We start from the raw sequence: 17,458 nt of genomic DNA on the forward strand, positions 1-17,458 counted from the left end.
TCAGAACAGATTGGAAAACCGCAAATGTAACGCCCCTATTTAAAAAAGGAGGAAGACGAAAAGCAGGAAACTATAGACCAGTTAGCTTAACATCTGTCATTGGGAAAATGCTGGAGTCCATAATTAAGGAAGCAGTAGCGGGACATTTGGAAAAGCATGATTCAATCAAGTAGAATCAGCATGGTTTTATGAAAGGGAAACCATGTTTGACAAAATTGCTGGAATTCTTTGAGGATGTAACAAGCTGGATGGATAAGGGAGAACCAGTGGATGTGGTGTATTTGGATTTCCAGAAGGCATTCGATAAGGCGCCACATAAGAGGTTACTGCACAAGATAAAAGCTCACGGGGTTGGGGGGAATATATTAGCATGGATGGAGGATTGGCTAACTAACAGAAAACACAAAGTCCGGATAAATGGGTCATTTTCTGGTTGGAAAACAGTAACTAGTGGGGTACCGCAGGGATCGGTGCTGGGTCCTCAACTATTTACAATCTATATTAATGACTTGGATGAAGGGACCAAGTGTAATGTAGCCAAGTTTGCTGATGATACAAAGATGGGTGGGAAAGCAAATTGTGAGGAGGACAAAAAAAATCTGCAAAGGGATATAGACTGGCTAAGTGAGTGGGCAAAAATTTGGCAGATGGAGTATAATGTGGGAAAATGTGAGGTTATCCACTTTGGCAGAAAAAATAGAAAAGCATATTATAATTTAAATGGAGAAAAATTGCTGCAGTACAGAGAGATCTGGGGGTCCTTGTGCATGAAACACAAAACGTTAGTATGCAGGTACAGCAAGTAATCAAGAAGGCAAAAGGAATGTTGGCCTTTATTGCAAAGGGGATAGAGTATAAAAGCAGAGATATGCTGCTACAACTGTACATGGTATTGGTGAGGACACACTTGGAGTACTGCATGCACTTTTGGTCTCCGTATTTAAGGAAGGGTATACTTGCATTGGAGGCTGTTCAGAGAAGGTTCAATAGGTTGATTCCGGAGATGAGGGGGTTGACTTATGAAGATAGGTTGAGTAGGTTGGGCCTATACTCATTGGAGTTCAGAAGAATGAGAGGTGATCTTATTGAAACTTGTAAGATAATGAGGGGGCTCGACAAGGTGGATGCGGAGAGGATATTTCCATTCCAAGGGGAAACTAAAACTAGGGAACATCATCTCAGAATAAGGGGCCGCCTATTTAAAACTGAGATGAGGAGAAATTTCTTCTCTCAGGGGGTTGTAAATCTGTGGAATTCTCTGCCCCAGAGAGCTGTGGGGGCTGGGTCATTGAATATATTTAAGGTGGAGATAGACAGATTTTTGAGTGATATTGGAGTAAAATGTTATGGGGAACAGGCAGGGAAGTGGAGCTGAGCCCATGATTGGATCAGCCATGATCTTATTGCGTAGGCTTGAGGGACCAAATGGCCTACTCCTGCTCCTATTTCTTATGTTCCTATGTTCTTATGTTAACGCGGAGTGTTATGCCTGAAATATTATTTTTCTCTCTTTTTCAATGCTGACGATCCTGCCTTGTATTTCTAGCATGTTCTGTGTTTGCTTGTGTTAAATATAGGGCCTTTATTCATTTGATAAGATGGGGGCACCTGGAAAACAGATGTCTAGCAGAAGAAAATTGGCAATAGGAGACATGGGTTGGAGGGGGGAGGAGGGCGTGGTGGGAATGGGTAAGAGGGAAGGGAGTGGTAGAGGGGGGTAGTGGATAAGACAGGGAGAGAATGGTGGGGGGGGGAATGGGGGGGAGGGGAGGGTAAGAGGGGGCGAGAATGGTGGGGGGAGGGTGGGTGAGGGGGGGAGAATGGTGGGGGGGAGGGTGGGTAAGGGGGGGGTGAGAATGGTGGGGGGAGGGTGGGTAAGGGGGGGAGAATGGTGGGGGGAGGGTGGGTAAGGGGGAGGAGAATGGTGGGGGGAGGGTGGGTAAGGAGGGGTGAATGGTGGGGGGGGAGGGTGGGTAAGAGGAGGGAAAACGGTGGGGGGGCGGGTGGGTGAGGGGGGTAAGAATGGTGGGGGGGAGGGTGGGTGAGGGGGTGAGAATGGTGGGGGGGAGGGTGGATGAGGGGGGGAGAATGGTGGGGGGGAGGGTGGGTGAGGGGGGAGAATGGTGGGGGGGAGGGTGGGTGAGGGGGGGGAAATGGTGAGGGGGGAGAATGGTGGGGGGGGAGAATGGTGGGGGGGAGAATGGTGGGGGGGAGAATGCTGTGGGGGAGGGTGGGTGAGGGGGAGGGTGGGTGAGGGGGGAGAATGGTGGGGGGGAGGGTGGGTGAGGGGGGAGAATGGTGGGGGGGAGAGTGGATGAGGGGGGGGAGAATGGTGGGGGGAGGGTGGATAAGAGGAGGGAAAATGGTGGGGGGGCGGGTGGGTGAGGGGGGTAAGAATGATGGGGGGAGGGTGGATGAGGGGGGAGAATGGTGGGGGGGAGAATGATGGGGGGAGGGTGGGTGAGGGGGGGAGAATGGTGGGGGGAGGGTGGGTAAGAGGAGGGAAAACGGTGGGGGGGCGGGTGGGTGAGGGGGGCAAGAATGGTGGGGGGGGGGGTGGGTGAGGGGGGAGAATGGTGGGGGGGAGGGTGGATGAGGGGGGGGAGAATGGTGGGGGGGAGGGTGGATGAGGGGGGAGAATGGTGGGGGGAGGGTGGGTAAGAGGAGGGAAAACGGTGGGGGGGGCGGGTGGGTGAGGGGGGTAAGAATGGTGGGGGGGAGGGTGGGTGAGGGGGTGAGAATGGTGGGGGGGAGGGTGGATGAGGGGGGAGAATGGTGGGGGGGAGGGTGGGTGAGGGGGGGGAAATGGTGAGGGGGGAGAATGGTGGGGGGGGAGAATGGTGGGGGGGAGAATGGTGGGGGGGGAGAATGGTGTGGGGGAGGGTGGGTGAGGGGGGGAGAATGGTGTGGGGGAGGGTGGATGAGGGGGGGGGAGAATGGTGGGGGGAGAGTGGATAAGAGGAGGGAAAATGGTGGGGGGGCGGGTGGGTGAGGGGGGTAAGAATGGTGGGGGGGGGGAGGGTGGGTGAGGGGGTGAGAATGGTGGGGGTGGAGTGGGTGAGGGGGGAGAATGGTGGGAGGGAGTGGGTAAGGGGGGGTCCTCGCCCCGATACAATTTTCAGGTGGATCTGTAAATTGGCGTACGGCTCGCCCACCTGTCTTGGACGGGTGGGCTGTTTAAATATGCAAATCTGGGTTCTAGGCTGTTGTAGGATCCCAATTGCAATTCTGAAGTACAAAAGTGCAGCGAGTGGCCTAACCGGCAGACCTTTTTTTAAAAAAAGAGATCCCTTTTTCTTTTGTGGCGCCATACTGACGCCCTGCTGCTGGCCTGTGTTTTCCCCCTCCCTGATTGGCTTCAAACCTTCCCCCCCCCCGCCATACCGCCCCTTCCCCCCCCTTCCTCACCCCCCCCCCCCCAGGCCTACCCTACTGGCTCAGAGTAGGAGCCTGCCAATGACTTGCCCTCACACTCCCAGGTGCTGGTCGATTGTTTTTAATGAGGCCCGGACCTGAGATTGGTTCGGGCCTCTTGACGCTGGCTTTTGGCGAGACCTTTGTCAGCTCCTCCTCCTTCACATCCGTTTTGGGTGTATGTTTAACATCCTCCCGCTCTGTGAATTAAATTGTCCCAACATCATTATCTGAATGTTCGGGAATAAATCCATAGATCCATGGCCCAACATGTACATTTTCTCTATCAATTGCTGCAGAATGTGATTATCAGTGAAATAACATGATCAATGGTTCGAAAAAAGATTGTCCTAGTTGTACTAAAGTTTGCTCAAAGGCTATCTATACTGTTTCTTAAATATCACCTGTAGTTCAAATCCACTGCAGTCATACAAAAGGAAATTTAATCATTTAACAAATATATATTTTTGCTACCACAATGGTTTAGTGTAAGTGCACGTGTGACATGGAAGTGATTCATAAGGACCAGGAATGACCTAGAATTACATAGAATGTCAGCCCAAGAGGTTCATGCCGGAGTTTATGCCCCTTCCCCCCTCATTTAAGCCGAGCAGCATATCCTTCTATTCCTTTCTCCCTCACGTTTATCTAGCTTGCCCTTAAATGCATCGATGCTACTTGCCTCAACTGCTCCTTGTGGTAGCGAGTGCCACATGGTGCCAGTTTTGATGCCTGGCTTGTGCCGAGTTAACTGGACTCAACCGAAGAGGCAGTATTGATGTTAAAAGTGAATTTAATATCTCTGGAGGGAGAAAAGAAAATCAGACATTGCTCCTGCTCCAGATTTTATCCAGTGACCCTTGTCAGTGCGGCGAGAGCTCTGTTGTATTCAGTGGCAATAGGATATGGTTACATGGACATGTTCTAACTTGCCCAACTGGCCATCATTCATATGTGAGCTGAGCAGACTATTTGGGTGTAGTCATACTAAACCCAATCCTGTGCCCCCAACATCCTGACACACAGATGCCTTTTCACCCAGGGTCACTTAATAATTCAGGAGCAGGAACCCAGGCTGCTTTTCCCTTTCCTTCACTTAGGGACATTAAAGCCAATTGTAGCACGCCAATCTCAGGACACACCAACCATTGAACTAGAGACATAAGAACATAAGAAATAGCAGCAGGAGTAGGTCATTTGGCCCCGCGAGCTTGCTCTGCCACTCAATAAGATCATGGTTGATCTGATCTTGGCTGCAACCCCACTTCCCTGCTCGCTTCCCATAACCCTTGAGACCTTCCTCAGTGCTCCTGGGTAGTGAGGGGAAAATCAACCTGGTTTCCCACTCCTGACCCTTGCTGGAAGTGCGCATGTGTGTGTGGACATTGGGGGAAAACTGGGAGAGGCGCCTATTTCCAATAGCCTGTTTACACTCACTGTCCAGTTCTACACATGTAAGGTGGCCACTTGGGCAAGGTACAGGAAGGTGATCAACACCTGTGGACCGTGCTTCAACGAGAGGGAGGTGAGAAGGGGAGTGACAGGCAAGGAGACAAAAGCTAGAATCGTAACCCTGTCTGTACTTTGCCTTCTCCACAGAGAGGACCCATGGAGGGCAGCCAAGATGATAAAGTGCTACATGCAACAGCACAATATCCCACAGCGAGAAGTGGTGGACACAACCGGCTTAAACCAGTCTCACTTGTCACAACATCTGAATAAGGGGACGCCAATGAAAAATCAGAAGCGGGCTGCTCTCTACGCCTGGTACTTCCGGAAACAAAGAGAGATCGCCCAGCGTAAGTATCATTGCTTCTAAAATCTAGGCACTTGGCTGCGACTCAAGGCACTTGAATAGTGTATTAACATAACAACTTAGAATTCTTGATAATATAATTTCAGAAGTAATTTACTTCTGTTTTTATTACTCTGAAAAAAATGAGGGCCACGTTTTCTTTTCCATTTTCTCTTTTAAAAAGTCCTGTTCCCCCTCCCCCACAATGTATTGCATTATTCCCTGAGTGATGTGACAGGCAATAAACCCCTCCTCGGCTTCTGCTCTGGAACTGGCTGATGGAGGTGCTGTCGTGTCCTGGGGTGATCGATTCTCTTTACCTCCCTTCAGAACAGCACAGCGCCACCACTTACGACCTCTTCTGGCAACCTGGCCAAGATAAGGAACTTGTGTGTGAATGGAGCAAAGTTGTAGTATGTTTATGTACTGCGTTCTGATAAACTTTTCTCTTTATGTATACTTTTCTCCTTAGTCCAATCTTCCCTTTTTAGTCTTAGGCTGGACTTTAGTCTTCTTCACCAGTGACTTTGGGCTAAACTTTCAGACCGTCCCACCCCACCTGACCCCACCCCATCCCATCCTGCCCCGCCCCTCAAAAGTGGTGGGCAATGACCTACCGCCCCATTGCCACCATGGCCGTTGCCATGGCAATGTTTTTATCGCTGGGCTTAAAGCCAGGGCAGGCCCTGAGTAATAGGTCCATTTAAAATGTTAATTGGGGTACGATGATGTAGATAGGTCCCTGATTGCCATTTTGGGACTGAAATGGGTGGAGCATGTGACATACACACATCAACCAATAACAGCTGGCACCTGGCCAAAGAGGATCCCAAAGGCATTTTATTTATTTGGGGCAGGAAGAGCTGTAGAGCTCCTCCAGGCTCCACAAAACCAGCCTGGGCTGCTCCGGCTGCCCTCGACCCCCTCCCCCCCCATCCCCTTCCAGACATTGAGGCGCCACCACGCATGGACCTTCCTTCTGGTCTGGAGACCGGTTAATCCACCCGATATTGTGCTGACCTGGAGTCTCTGGCTGCAGCTCACTGCTAATGATACCCGGCCTTCAAAACGGCCGGCCGGCCAGCCAAAGATCCACTTGGGGGTGGGGGGTATGGGAAATCCATCTCATTATAAGATCTGACAACAGGAAATAGGTGTGACTGGAGCAGGCTCCAGTGAGACCGGCAGGTACTCAATGAGCTGTTCGGCTGCCTCACAACAACACTGTTTAAAAATGAATGCTTCTTCCTGTAATCAGTTTAACTCCCTGTGTTTGGAATTTTCTCTCCTTATTGGGTGTCCTACATCTGTCTCGTACCTCTGCTATGATGGATTCCATTCCTGGAGAAGTGCTGATGAGTTTTGTCAATTCTCAATCTAGCTATAACAATGCAAGGGTCTGCAGCTAATGCATCCCAATCAGCAAAATGTAAATGCATCTCGCACAGCCACTCAAGATTCCTAACAGTGGTGAAATATAATCTAACATACCCCAGGATTCACTCTTTACTCGTCAGTCTTGTTTAGATTGGGACTGACTTCATTAGTAGAAAATTAAACCTGCCAGGAATGAGTTATAGCTCTAGCAACATCCGCAGTGTTGCACCTGTGGGGCCTGGAGCTATGCCTGTAGCAAGAGAGAATGATTGAGAGCAGAATTCATTGTGTAAACAGGACTTGCAGATGATGGCACACTGCAAAAATGTCAGGAGTTTAATATTCAAACAGAAATTATTACTTTAATGAAACTGCATTTGCAGTAAAATTGATTGAACAGAACTGGTTGTAATGAACTCGAATACAGTAAAACTTCACTTTTAGTGAACTCATGTATAATGAAGTTCTGCTAACAGTGGAGAAACTGTTCGTGTCCCATTTCATTTACTATGAGGCTGATGCATGTTCATGGAGAGTGTCTGCAATACAATTAGGGAATATCAATGATAGAAATGCGAAAGCAAAGATCAATTGGTTTATTCTCTGAACACTGACATTAGATTATAGTATTGAACTTGCTCTCAGGTATCAGTAAAAGGAGCGGCGAGCAGCGGCCATGGGCAGTGTGGCTGCGTACCACTGCAAGGTACAGCGCGAGCTGGTGCAGGAGGGCGACGGCAGCGAAGTAGGACGTCATCAAGGTCCAGTTCAGTTATTGGAGCGTGGGCAGACACAGCAGGAGCGGCGAGGTCGGGGCGAAGGAGCGGCAAGAGATTGTGGAGGGATGTGATCGGGGCCCAGGAGAGGCGAGAGTTCGGGGCCAGAAGACGCGAGGGCCCAGGGGCAGCATGGGCCAGCCCACACTGCGATTGTGTGCGTACTAGGTCCGTGCAGCAGAGCAGGTCTCCAGTCGTCTTGGTTAACCCTTGCTACTGGACCAAGACCTAGCTCTGTCAAGCCCGTGTGGTGGCTGGTGTGCAACAGCCACCTCATGTTAAAAAAATCCACGCACAGGCATCTTCCACCCTTCAGGATGTAGTTCAGGACCTGGAATATTAGGTCCTTCATTGAAACACCTGTGAACTCATCCCTTTTTTGGGTGGAAGCAAGTCATCCTCGCTTCGAGGGACTGCCTATGATGATGATGATATTTGTGAATATGTGTTTATCCATATACTCTATCTCCTCTACATATGATGATGTTCAGAAAGATATTAGTCTTTAACCAGGTACTCACAGCTCTCAACTATATCCTAAAGCTCATTTTCAAATTTTGAACAAGATAAAGTTTAATGCCTTCTGATGCAACATAGAATTTACTTCGAGTCTACAGCACAGAAACAGGCTGTTCGCCCATTTGTTCAGTGCTGGTGTTTATGCTCCACACGAGCCTCTTCCCACCCTACTTCATCTCACCCCGTCAACATATCCTTCGACTCTTTTCTCCCCCATTCACTTATGTAGCTTCCCATTAAATACATCTATGCTATTCGCCTCAACCGTTCCCTGTGGTAGATTGTGTATAGAAGAACTCCACGAGGCTGAGTATTATGAGCTAAACTTAGTGTGACCTTAGTCTTCTTTAATAATTCCAGCGCCTAAACAACATGGCAGCCAACCTTTTATACTGGCCCTGCACGTGTGTGCAGGTGACCATTAGGACTCCAACAGTCGCGTCCTCTGGTGGCAAGTATTACATAGTTACACACATAACATCACTCCACCCCCGCCCTCAAAGTCTTCGTTACAAGTTATTTACAAGTTGAGGCGATCCGGAGCCCTTCGTTCCATGGTTGATCGTCTAAGTTCAAACCCTGGCATGTGTGAGTTGGTTGTACCATTGCTGCACTGCACCGTGGCTGGTCTGACTGGACTGTCAGGAACGGTGGGTTCATCCTCGTGATTGACAGCAAGATCGATTGCTGGTTGGGTGTGTGCTGATGGATCGTCGATGGTGATGTCATCTTCAAGTCGTTCCTGGTTGTCAGTAAATCACAATTTGGTCTGATCTAAATGCTTTCTGCACGTTTGGCCATTTAACAGTTTGATTATAAACACCCTATTCCCTTCCTTGGCCAAAACAGTGCCAGCAACCCACTTTGGACCATGACCGTAATTCAGGATAAACACAGGGTCGTTAACATCAATGTTACATGAAACAGCTGCGCGATCCTGGTACATCTTCTGCCGGTATCGCCGGGTTTCCACGTGATCATTAAGATCCGGGTGGACTAGGGAGAGCCTGGTTTTGAGGGCTGTCTTCATTAACAATTCTGCCGGGGGAACCCCGGTGAGTGAGTGGTGTCGCATCCGGTAACTGAGCAGAATGCGAGACAAGCGGGTCTGTAGGGAGCCGTCCGTCACACATTTCATACTCTGTTTGATTGTTTGGACTGCCTGCTCCGCTTGACCATTAGACGCGTGCTTAAACGGAGCAGACCTGACATGCTTGATGCCATTGCGGGTCATAAACTCGTTGAATTCTGAGCTGGTGAGACACGGTCCATTGTCGCTGATAAGCCATGGGTGGCGAACATAGCCCGGAGGCTTTCAATGGTGGCTGTGGATTTGCTGGATGACATGATTACGCATTCAAACCATTTGGAGTAAGCGTCCACAACGACTAAAAATATCTTTCCTAGAAAGGGGCCGGCAAAATCTACGTGGATCCTGGGCCACGGTTTGGAGGGCCATGACCACAGGCTCAGTGGAGCCTCCTTTGATGCATTGCTCAGTTGCAAGCAAGTGTTGCACTGATGCACGCATGACTCCAAGTCCGAGTCAATGCCAGGCCACCAAACATGCAACCTGGCAATTGCCTTCATCATGACAATGCCTGGGTGGGTACTGTGTATGTCGCATATAAACGTTTCCCTGCCTTTTTTTGGCAAAACCACGTGATTACCCCATAAGAGACAATCCGATTGGATGGACATTTCATCTTTGCGACAGTGAAATGGCGTAATTTCATCTTGCATTTCCCCAGGAACGGCTGACCAGTTCCCATTTAGGACGCAACTCTTTACTAATGATAGCACAGAATCCTGGCTGGTCCAGGTCCTGATCTGTCGAGCTGTGATGGGTGACCCCTCGCTCTCAAAAGCATCCATGACCAGTAGCAAGTCTGCGGGTTGCGCCATTTCAACCCCAGTGGTGGGTAATGGTAGCCGGCTGAGAGCATCGGCACAGTTTTCAGTGCCTGTGGCAGATAACATAGTCATAAGCGGATAATGTTAGTGCCCATCTTTGGATGCGGGGCAAAGCATTGGTATTTATACCTTTGCTCTCTGAAAACAGCGAAATGAGCGGCTTGTGGTCAGTTTCAAGCTCAAACCAAAGTCCAAATAGGTATTGGTGCATTTTGTTAACCCCATATACACATGCTAATGCCTCTTTTTCGACCATACTATAGGCTCTCTCAGCCTTAGACAGACTTCTAGACGCATATGCAACCGGTTCGAGGTTGCCCGATACATTGGCTTGCTGTAACACACAGCTGACCCCGTACGATGAGGCGTTACAAGCTAGCACTAAATGTTTACATGGGTCATAGTGTACAAGTAACTTATTTGAACATAGCAGGTTCCTGGCTTTCTCAAAGGCTGTGTCTTGAGATTTGTCCCAAACCCAGTCATCATCCTTACATAACAACATGTGCAAAGGCTCCAACAACGTGCTCAATCCGGGTAGAAAGTTACCGAAATAGTTGAGGAGTCCCAGGAGCAAACGCAGCTCTGTCACATTCTGTGGTCTGGGTGTATTCTTGATGGCCTCTGTCTCTCTGTCTTTGAGTCCGTGGGCCTGATGCCGTCTGCTGCAATCTTTCTATCCAAAAATTCGACTTCTGGCGCCAGGAAAACACACTTGGAGTATTTCAGCCTGAGTCCCACTCTGTCTAGGTGACTTAGAACCTCTTCCAGGTTGTGTAGATGCTCGATGGTGTCACGACCAGTGATCAGAATGTTGTCTTGAAACACAACAGTGTGCGAAACAGATTTCATCAAACTCTCCATGTTCTTCTGGAAAGTGGCTGCATCCCAGCGAATCCTGAAAGGGCACCTGTGATATATTGTGTGTGTTGATGCACGTCAGTCTTTTTGAAGATTCAGCCAGCTCCTGTGTCATGTAGACAGAGGTTAGGTCCCCCCCCGCTAACATTGTGAACAGATCATCCACCTTGGGCAGCGGGTACTCGTCCTGTAGTGAGACTCGGTTAATTGTTACCTTGTAGTCTCTGCAGATTCTGACCGTGCCATCGTTTTTCAACACCGGAACAATTGGACTGGCCCACTCATTGAACTCGACTGGCGATATGATTCCTTCGCTTTGGAGTCTGTCCAGTTCGATCTCAACTTTCTCCCTCATCATGTACGGAACCGCCAGAGCCTTGTGATGGATGGGCCGTGCATCGGGGCCTAGATGGATCTGTACCTTGGCGCCTGTGAAGTTGCCGATGCCCGGATCGAATAGCGAGGGAAACTTGCTCAGTGCTTGAGCATACGAGGCTTCATCCACTGAAGATAGTGCTTTGATGTCGTTCCAATTCCATCTAATCTTTTCTAGTCAGCTTCTGCCATTGCCTGGAATAATCCACAATGATAGGTCATGCACAGCTCCATCATACGATACCTTCACTGCCGTACTTCCAATGACTGGTATGAGTGCTTTGGTATAGGTATGCAGCTTTGCATTAATCCGGCTCAGTTTGGGCCTTTGTGCTTTATTGCTCCACAGTATCTCTAAAGCCTTCTGGCTCATTATTGACTGACTCGCACCTGTGTCCAACTCCATGGATACTGGAACTCCATTTAATTTGACTTTCAGCATTATAGGAGGGCTCTTGGTGGTGAAGATATGTACCCCATACACTTCTTCCTCGGGTTGAGTTGCCTGTGTTGCGTGATCTGTGCCGGATTGATCATCCTCTACCACGTGGTGTGTAGCAGCACATTTGCACATTTACTGGAGGTGCCCCATTGTTGCGCAGCCTTTACACACGTAGTGCTTGAATCGACATTGATGATCCTGATGATTACCCCGCAGCGCCAACACAGTGCTAATGGATTCACATTCACCCTCAATGGCGGACTCTGAGTCATGACAGGTCTTGCAGCTGCAGATGTATAGGCCCTGCCATATGCAGTTTGGCCTGCTAGCGACATCATTTTATGCACAGTACTTGCCGGTGAGCTCAATGTTGAGAAGATATCTGTTTGATGTTATCGTTCATGGCCATGCATGCCTTGGCGATCGCGATGGCCCTGCTCAAGTCTAGGGTTTCGTCAGCCAGCTGCTTTCGAAGAATGACCTCGTGACTGATGCCAAGCACGAAAAAGTCCCACAGCATTTCCCCCAATGCAGCTCCAAAATCGCAAGGTTCCACGAGGCGTCTCAGGTCGGTGACATAATCCACGTCCTGGCCCCCGGAGCGATGGTGCGTGTAAAAATTAGACCTGGCCATGAGGATACTCTCCTTCGGCTTGAGGTGGTCCCAAACCAGCGTGCACAACTCTGTATATTCCTTCTCTGTTGGTTTTGTCGGTGCGAGCAGATTCTTGATGAGGCCGTATATTTTAGGCCCACAGACGGTGAGGAGAACCGCCCTGCGCTTGGCCGCATTAGTGTCTCCTTCCAGCTCGTTGGTCACTAAGTACTGGTCGAGACGCTCGACGAAGGCTTCCCAATCATCACCCTCTACGAATCTCTCTAATATTCCAACGGCAGCCATGGTTGCATGAAGGTTCGGCAATTGTTGTGTATAGAAGAACTCCATGAGGCTGAGTACTGTGAGCTAAACTTAGTGTGACCTTAGTCTTCTTTATTGCAACTCCAGAATGCCTAAACAACATGGCAGCCAACCTTTTATACTGGCCCTGCAGGTGTGTGCAGGTGACCATTAGGACTCCAACAGTCGCGCCCTCTGGTGGCAAATATTACATAGTTACATACATAACAGTTGCAAGTGCCACATTCTAACCACTCTCTGGATAAAGACATTTCTCCTGAATTCCTTATTGGATTTATCAAAGGCTATCTTATATTTAGGACCCTTGTTTTGGATTCTACCACAAGTGGAAACATTGTCTCCATGTCTACCCGATCAAACACCTTCATAATTTTAAAGATCTCTATCACGTCACCCCTCATCATTTTTTCTAGAGAAAAGAGCCCCAGCCTGTTCAGTCTTTCCTATAGATAGAGCCTACATTGTATGCTAAATCCTAATAAAACAAATATTTTACACATTATAACAAAATAATGCTCCTCTTATAGTAAAATCTGTCTATTTATAAAAAATAGCCTGAGCATTGATTAATAATTACTTTTTAACCTTAAGGAAACTTGCTCTACATATCAATGCCTCCACTTATAATGCACCTGATCATTGCTTCCAATTACTGAAATCTCTTAGTTGCACCTTCTAAATGGATCAGCAACCTGGACCCATCTCAGGTCTCTTAATTTGTTCCATAGAGTCAGTTTACAATCAGACTCACTGCTGGGGCAGTGGATGGGGAAGCATGGTAAGCAGCCTCCCCATCCACTGCCCCAGCTTTCCCTTGGCATGTGCGCCTACTTTAAGTAAATGTCCTTGTGGCTCAGAACAGGAACCTGCCAAATGAACCCAAACCAGCCCAAAGTGGGTTAGCACATGTTCCGATTTCAGTCCAGTGTTGGTCCCTGGTCTTGTGACCATCGCAAACCACTGCTGTGTCAGAAATGCTGCAACAGATGTAAATCACCGTGAAGCACTGTACATTTGTGGCAAACGTCCGTATTCAATCACCAATATGTTTTTTTCAGAGTTGATTATGCAGATTAATCTCAATAGGGAACCTCATGATTTACGACTGTCCCTTTCAGCTAGCAACATTTCATTGTGGAATTCACACTTATAACTCTCACAACAGAACTGAAATCTGGGGTAGATCTTGATCACATGATGGTTGGGGGATTGAATTTGAAGGGCAGCCAGTGGGGATTCTCACTGCCTTTTGATCTGGAGACTGTATGGAGAAAGTTGGAAAACTCAATACTGCTTACTTCAGCTTAATGCAAGTGATTGCTTGGCTGATATCTTGATGTAAACTCCAAAATATTTATTCTTGCCTCAAACAATTAGACAGAGAAAATCCAGATGCATAAAAAATAAATGGCTCTTGCAGCAGTTGGCAGTGAAGTCTGCTTGACCCAAGAGATGGCCTCAGTACTTAGCATTGTGTGTGCGGAACTCAGCGAAGCAGACTATTATAATACCACTTCATGAAATGTACATAGGGCTCTCTCAGTCATAAAGCACATCGAAACATAGAAACATAGAAAATAGGTGCAGGAGTAGGCCATTCAGCCCTTCGAGCCTGCACCACCATTCAATATGATCATGGCTGATCATACACTTCAGTACCCCATTCCCGCTTTCTCTCCATACCCTTTGATCCCTTTAGCCATAAGGGCCACATCTAACTCCCTTTTGAATATATCTAACGAGCTGGCATCAACAACTCTCTGCGGTAGAGAATTTCACATGCTCACAACTCTCTGAGTGAAGGTTTCTCCTCATCTCGGTCCTAAATGGTTTACCCCTTATCCTTAGACTGTGACCCCTGGTTCTGGACTTCCCCAACATCGGGAACATTCTTCCTGCATCTAACCTGTCCAATCCCATCAGAATTTTATATGTTTCTATGAGATCCCCTCTCATTCTTTTAAATTCCATTGAATATAAGCCTAGTCGATCCAGTCTTTCTTCATATGTCAATTCTGTCATCCTGTGCATCAGTCTGGTGAACCTTCACTGCACTCCCTCAATAGCAAACATGTCCTTCCTCAGATTAGGAGACTAAAACTGTACACGATATTCAAGGTATGGTCTCACCAAGGCCCTGTACAACTGTAGTAAGACCTCCCTGCTCCTATACTCAAATCCTTTCACTATGAAGACCAACATGCCATTTGTCTTCTTCACTGCCTGCTGTACCTGTATGCCAACTTTCAATGACTGATGTACTATGACACCCAGGTCTCATTGCACCTCCCCTTTTACTAATCTGTCATCATTCAGATAATAATCTGCCTTCCTGTTTTTACCACCAAAGTGGATAACCTCATTTTTATCTACATTATACCGCATCTGCCATGTATTTGCCCATGCACCTAACCTGTCCAAGTCACCCTGCAGCCTCTTAGCATCCTCCTCACAGCTCACACTGCCACCCAGCTTAGTGTCATCTGCAAACTTGGAGATATTACATTCAATTCCTTCGTCTAAATCATTAATGTATATTGTAAATAGCTGGGGTCCCAGCATTGAACCTTGCGGTACCCCACTAGTAACTGCCTGCCATTCTGAAAAGGACCTGTTTATTCCTACTCTCTGCTTCCTGTCCGCCAACCAGTTCTCTCTCCATGTCAATACATTACCCCCAATAACATATGCTTTAATTTTGCACACTAATCTCTTGTGTGGGACCTTGTCAAAAGCCTTTTGAAAGTCTAAATACACCACATCCACTGATTCCCTCTTGTCCACTCTACTAGTTCCATCCTCAAAAAATTCTAGAAGATTTGTCAAGCATGATTTCCCTTTCATAAATCCATGCTGACTTGGACTGATCTTGTCACTGCTTTCCAAATGCACTGCTATTACATCTTTAATAATTGATTCCAACATTTTCCCCACTACCGATGTCAGGCTGACCGGTCTATAATTCCCTGTTTTCTCTCTCCCTCCTTTTTTAAAAAGTGGTGTTACATTAGCTACTCTCCAGTCCATAGGAACTGATCCAGAATCTATAGAATGTTGGAAAATGACCACCAATGCATCCACCATTTCTAGGGCCACTTCCTTAAGTACTCTGGGATGCAGACTATCAGACCCTGGGGATTTATCGGCCTTCAATCCCAACAATTTTCCGAACACAATTTGCTGACTAATAAGGATTTCCTTTAATTCCTCCTTCGCATTGACCCTCGGTCCCATAGTATTTCCGGAAGGTTATTTGTGTCTTCCTTCGTGAAGACAGAACCAAAGTATTTGTTCAATTGGTCTGCCATTTCTTTGTTCCCCATTATAAATTCACCTGATTCTGACTGTAAGGGACCTACATTTGTCTTCACTAATCTTTTTCTCTTCACATATCTGTAGAAGATTTTGCAGTCAGTTTTTATGTTCCCTGCAAGCTTACTCTCATATTCTATTTTCTCCCTCCTAATTAAACCTCTGTCCTTCCCTGCTGAATTCTAAATTTCTCAGTCCTCGGGTTTGCTGCTATTTTTGGCCAATTTATATGCCTCCTCCTTGGATTTAACACTATCCCTAATTTCCCTTGTAAGCCACGGTTGAACCACCTTCCCCGTTTTATTTTTATGCCAGACAGGGATGTACAATTGTTGAAGTTCATCCATGTGATCTTTAAATGTCTGCCATTGCCTATCCACCATCAACCCTTTAAGTATCATTCGCCAGTCTATCCTAGCCAATTCACGTCTCATACCGTCGAAGTTTCCTTTCTTTAATTTCAGGACTCTAGTCTCTGAATTAACTGCGTCACTCTCCATCTTAATAAAGAATTCTACCATATTATGGTTACTCTTCCCCAAGGGGCCTCGCACAACAAGATTGCTAATTAATCCTCTCTCATTACACAACAGGTAGAGTTAGCCTAAGCCCAGTAACACAAACTGGGCTTATAGAGAATCGGCATTTCGCATTACACCACATCGATTTGCTTTTCCATTGACTTCAAACAGGCTGTTGGTTCTTTATGAGCGCATTTCATGCTACTTACACAGACCAATTGCACCCCTAAAATGTATTGCGTCAGAACCTGCCCCTCAGTATAAAATATGTTTCAGTGGCTCCCGAAGATGGCTTGCTGCTATTTCCTTTTAAACCATAGGTGCATTGTCCACAGCCTAATCACAGCAGCTATCTGTGTGGCGATGCCCGATGCTATATTGTGATGGGACCAGATCTATGCCCATGAGCACTGTACTGTACATGGTAAGTTCTGGATATTGACCATCCCATCAGAATAATGAGCCAGCCCTGCAGGAAAAATGGAAAGCAGTTACAAATTGTGCTTCTACAGAAGCATGAATTCTCCATTGTGAGCAGACAGAGCAAAGTGAGTAGAAACCAGGTCTAAACTGGTGAGCACAGCTTGCCTTTTTTTAATAACAGGTGAGCAGGAGTATTATTGTATGTATTTAATCCTACACAAAAACTCCAGAAAGTAAAAGCGTGATGGCTATAGTATGCTGCATTCATAAAATTCTTGTTTTTTGAGCCTTCGTACAAATTCCTTTTCTTTTAACGAGCCAAGTTTATCTACCCTTTCTTGATACAGAGTTCAGCCAACCAACACAGAAGACAGGACAGAATGTGGCTGAAAACAGACAGCAGCTGTTTCTCTTTGCAGAGTTGAACAATCCAGCCCAGGGAGCTCCTGGGGAAGAAGCTGTTGAAGAGCCAGCCAATAAGAAGATGAGGAGAAACAGGTTCAAGTGGGGGCCTGCATCGCAGCAAATTTTATTTCAGGCGTACGAGAGACAGAAGAACCCAAGCAAGGAAGAACGAGAAGCGTTGGTTGAAGAGTGTAACAGGTCAGTTAACTAGTGTGGCGAACGTCGTTGTGAGGTGGGCATACCAGAGATATGTCTCCGATTGAAATATTCATTGGCTCCAGGTCAGATGACGGGACTGAATTTGAGAACCTGCAGATAGTAAAGTATCATCTTTAGTACAAGCCCCTCTTCACCTCAGAGAGCAATTTGCAGGCTGAAACATTCAGAGAACTTTGTTTCATTGTA

General features: G+C 47.4%; 1 protein-coding gene across 1 annotated transcript in view; it reads left to right on the top strand.

Annotated features, from left to right (window-relative positions):
* LOC139268260 (hepatocyte nuclear factor 1-alpha-like) overlaps positions 1-17,458 on the top strand; it is a 292,924-nt gene that overhangs the window by 52,182 nt on the left and 223,284 nt on the right. The window contains exons 2-3 of the mRNA XM_070886311.1: positions 5,014-5,213; positions 16,996-17,251. Of these exons, the coding sequence (XP_070742412.1) occupies positions 5,014-5,213; positions 16,996-17,251 (456 nt within the window). The remainder of the gene's footprint in view (positions 1-5,013; positions 5,214-16,995; positions 17,252-17,458) is intronic.

This window comes from Pristiophorus japonicus, chromosome 8 (assembly GCF_044704955.1).
Source record: "Pristiophorus japonicus isolate sPriJap1 chromosome 8, sPriJap1.hap1, whole genome shotgun sequence".
Lineage (NCBI taxonomy): Eukaryota > Metazoa > Chordata > Chondrichthyes > Pristiophoridae > Pristiophorus > Pristiophorus japonicus.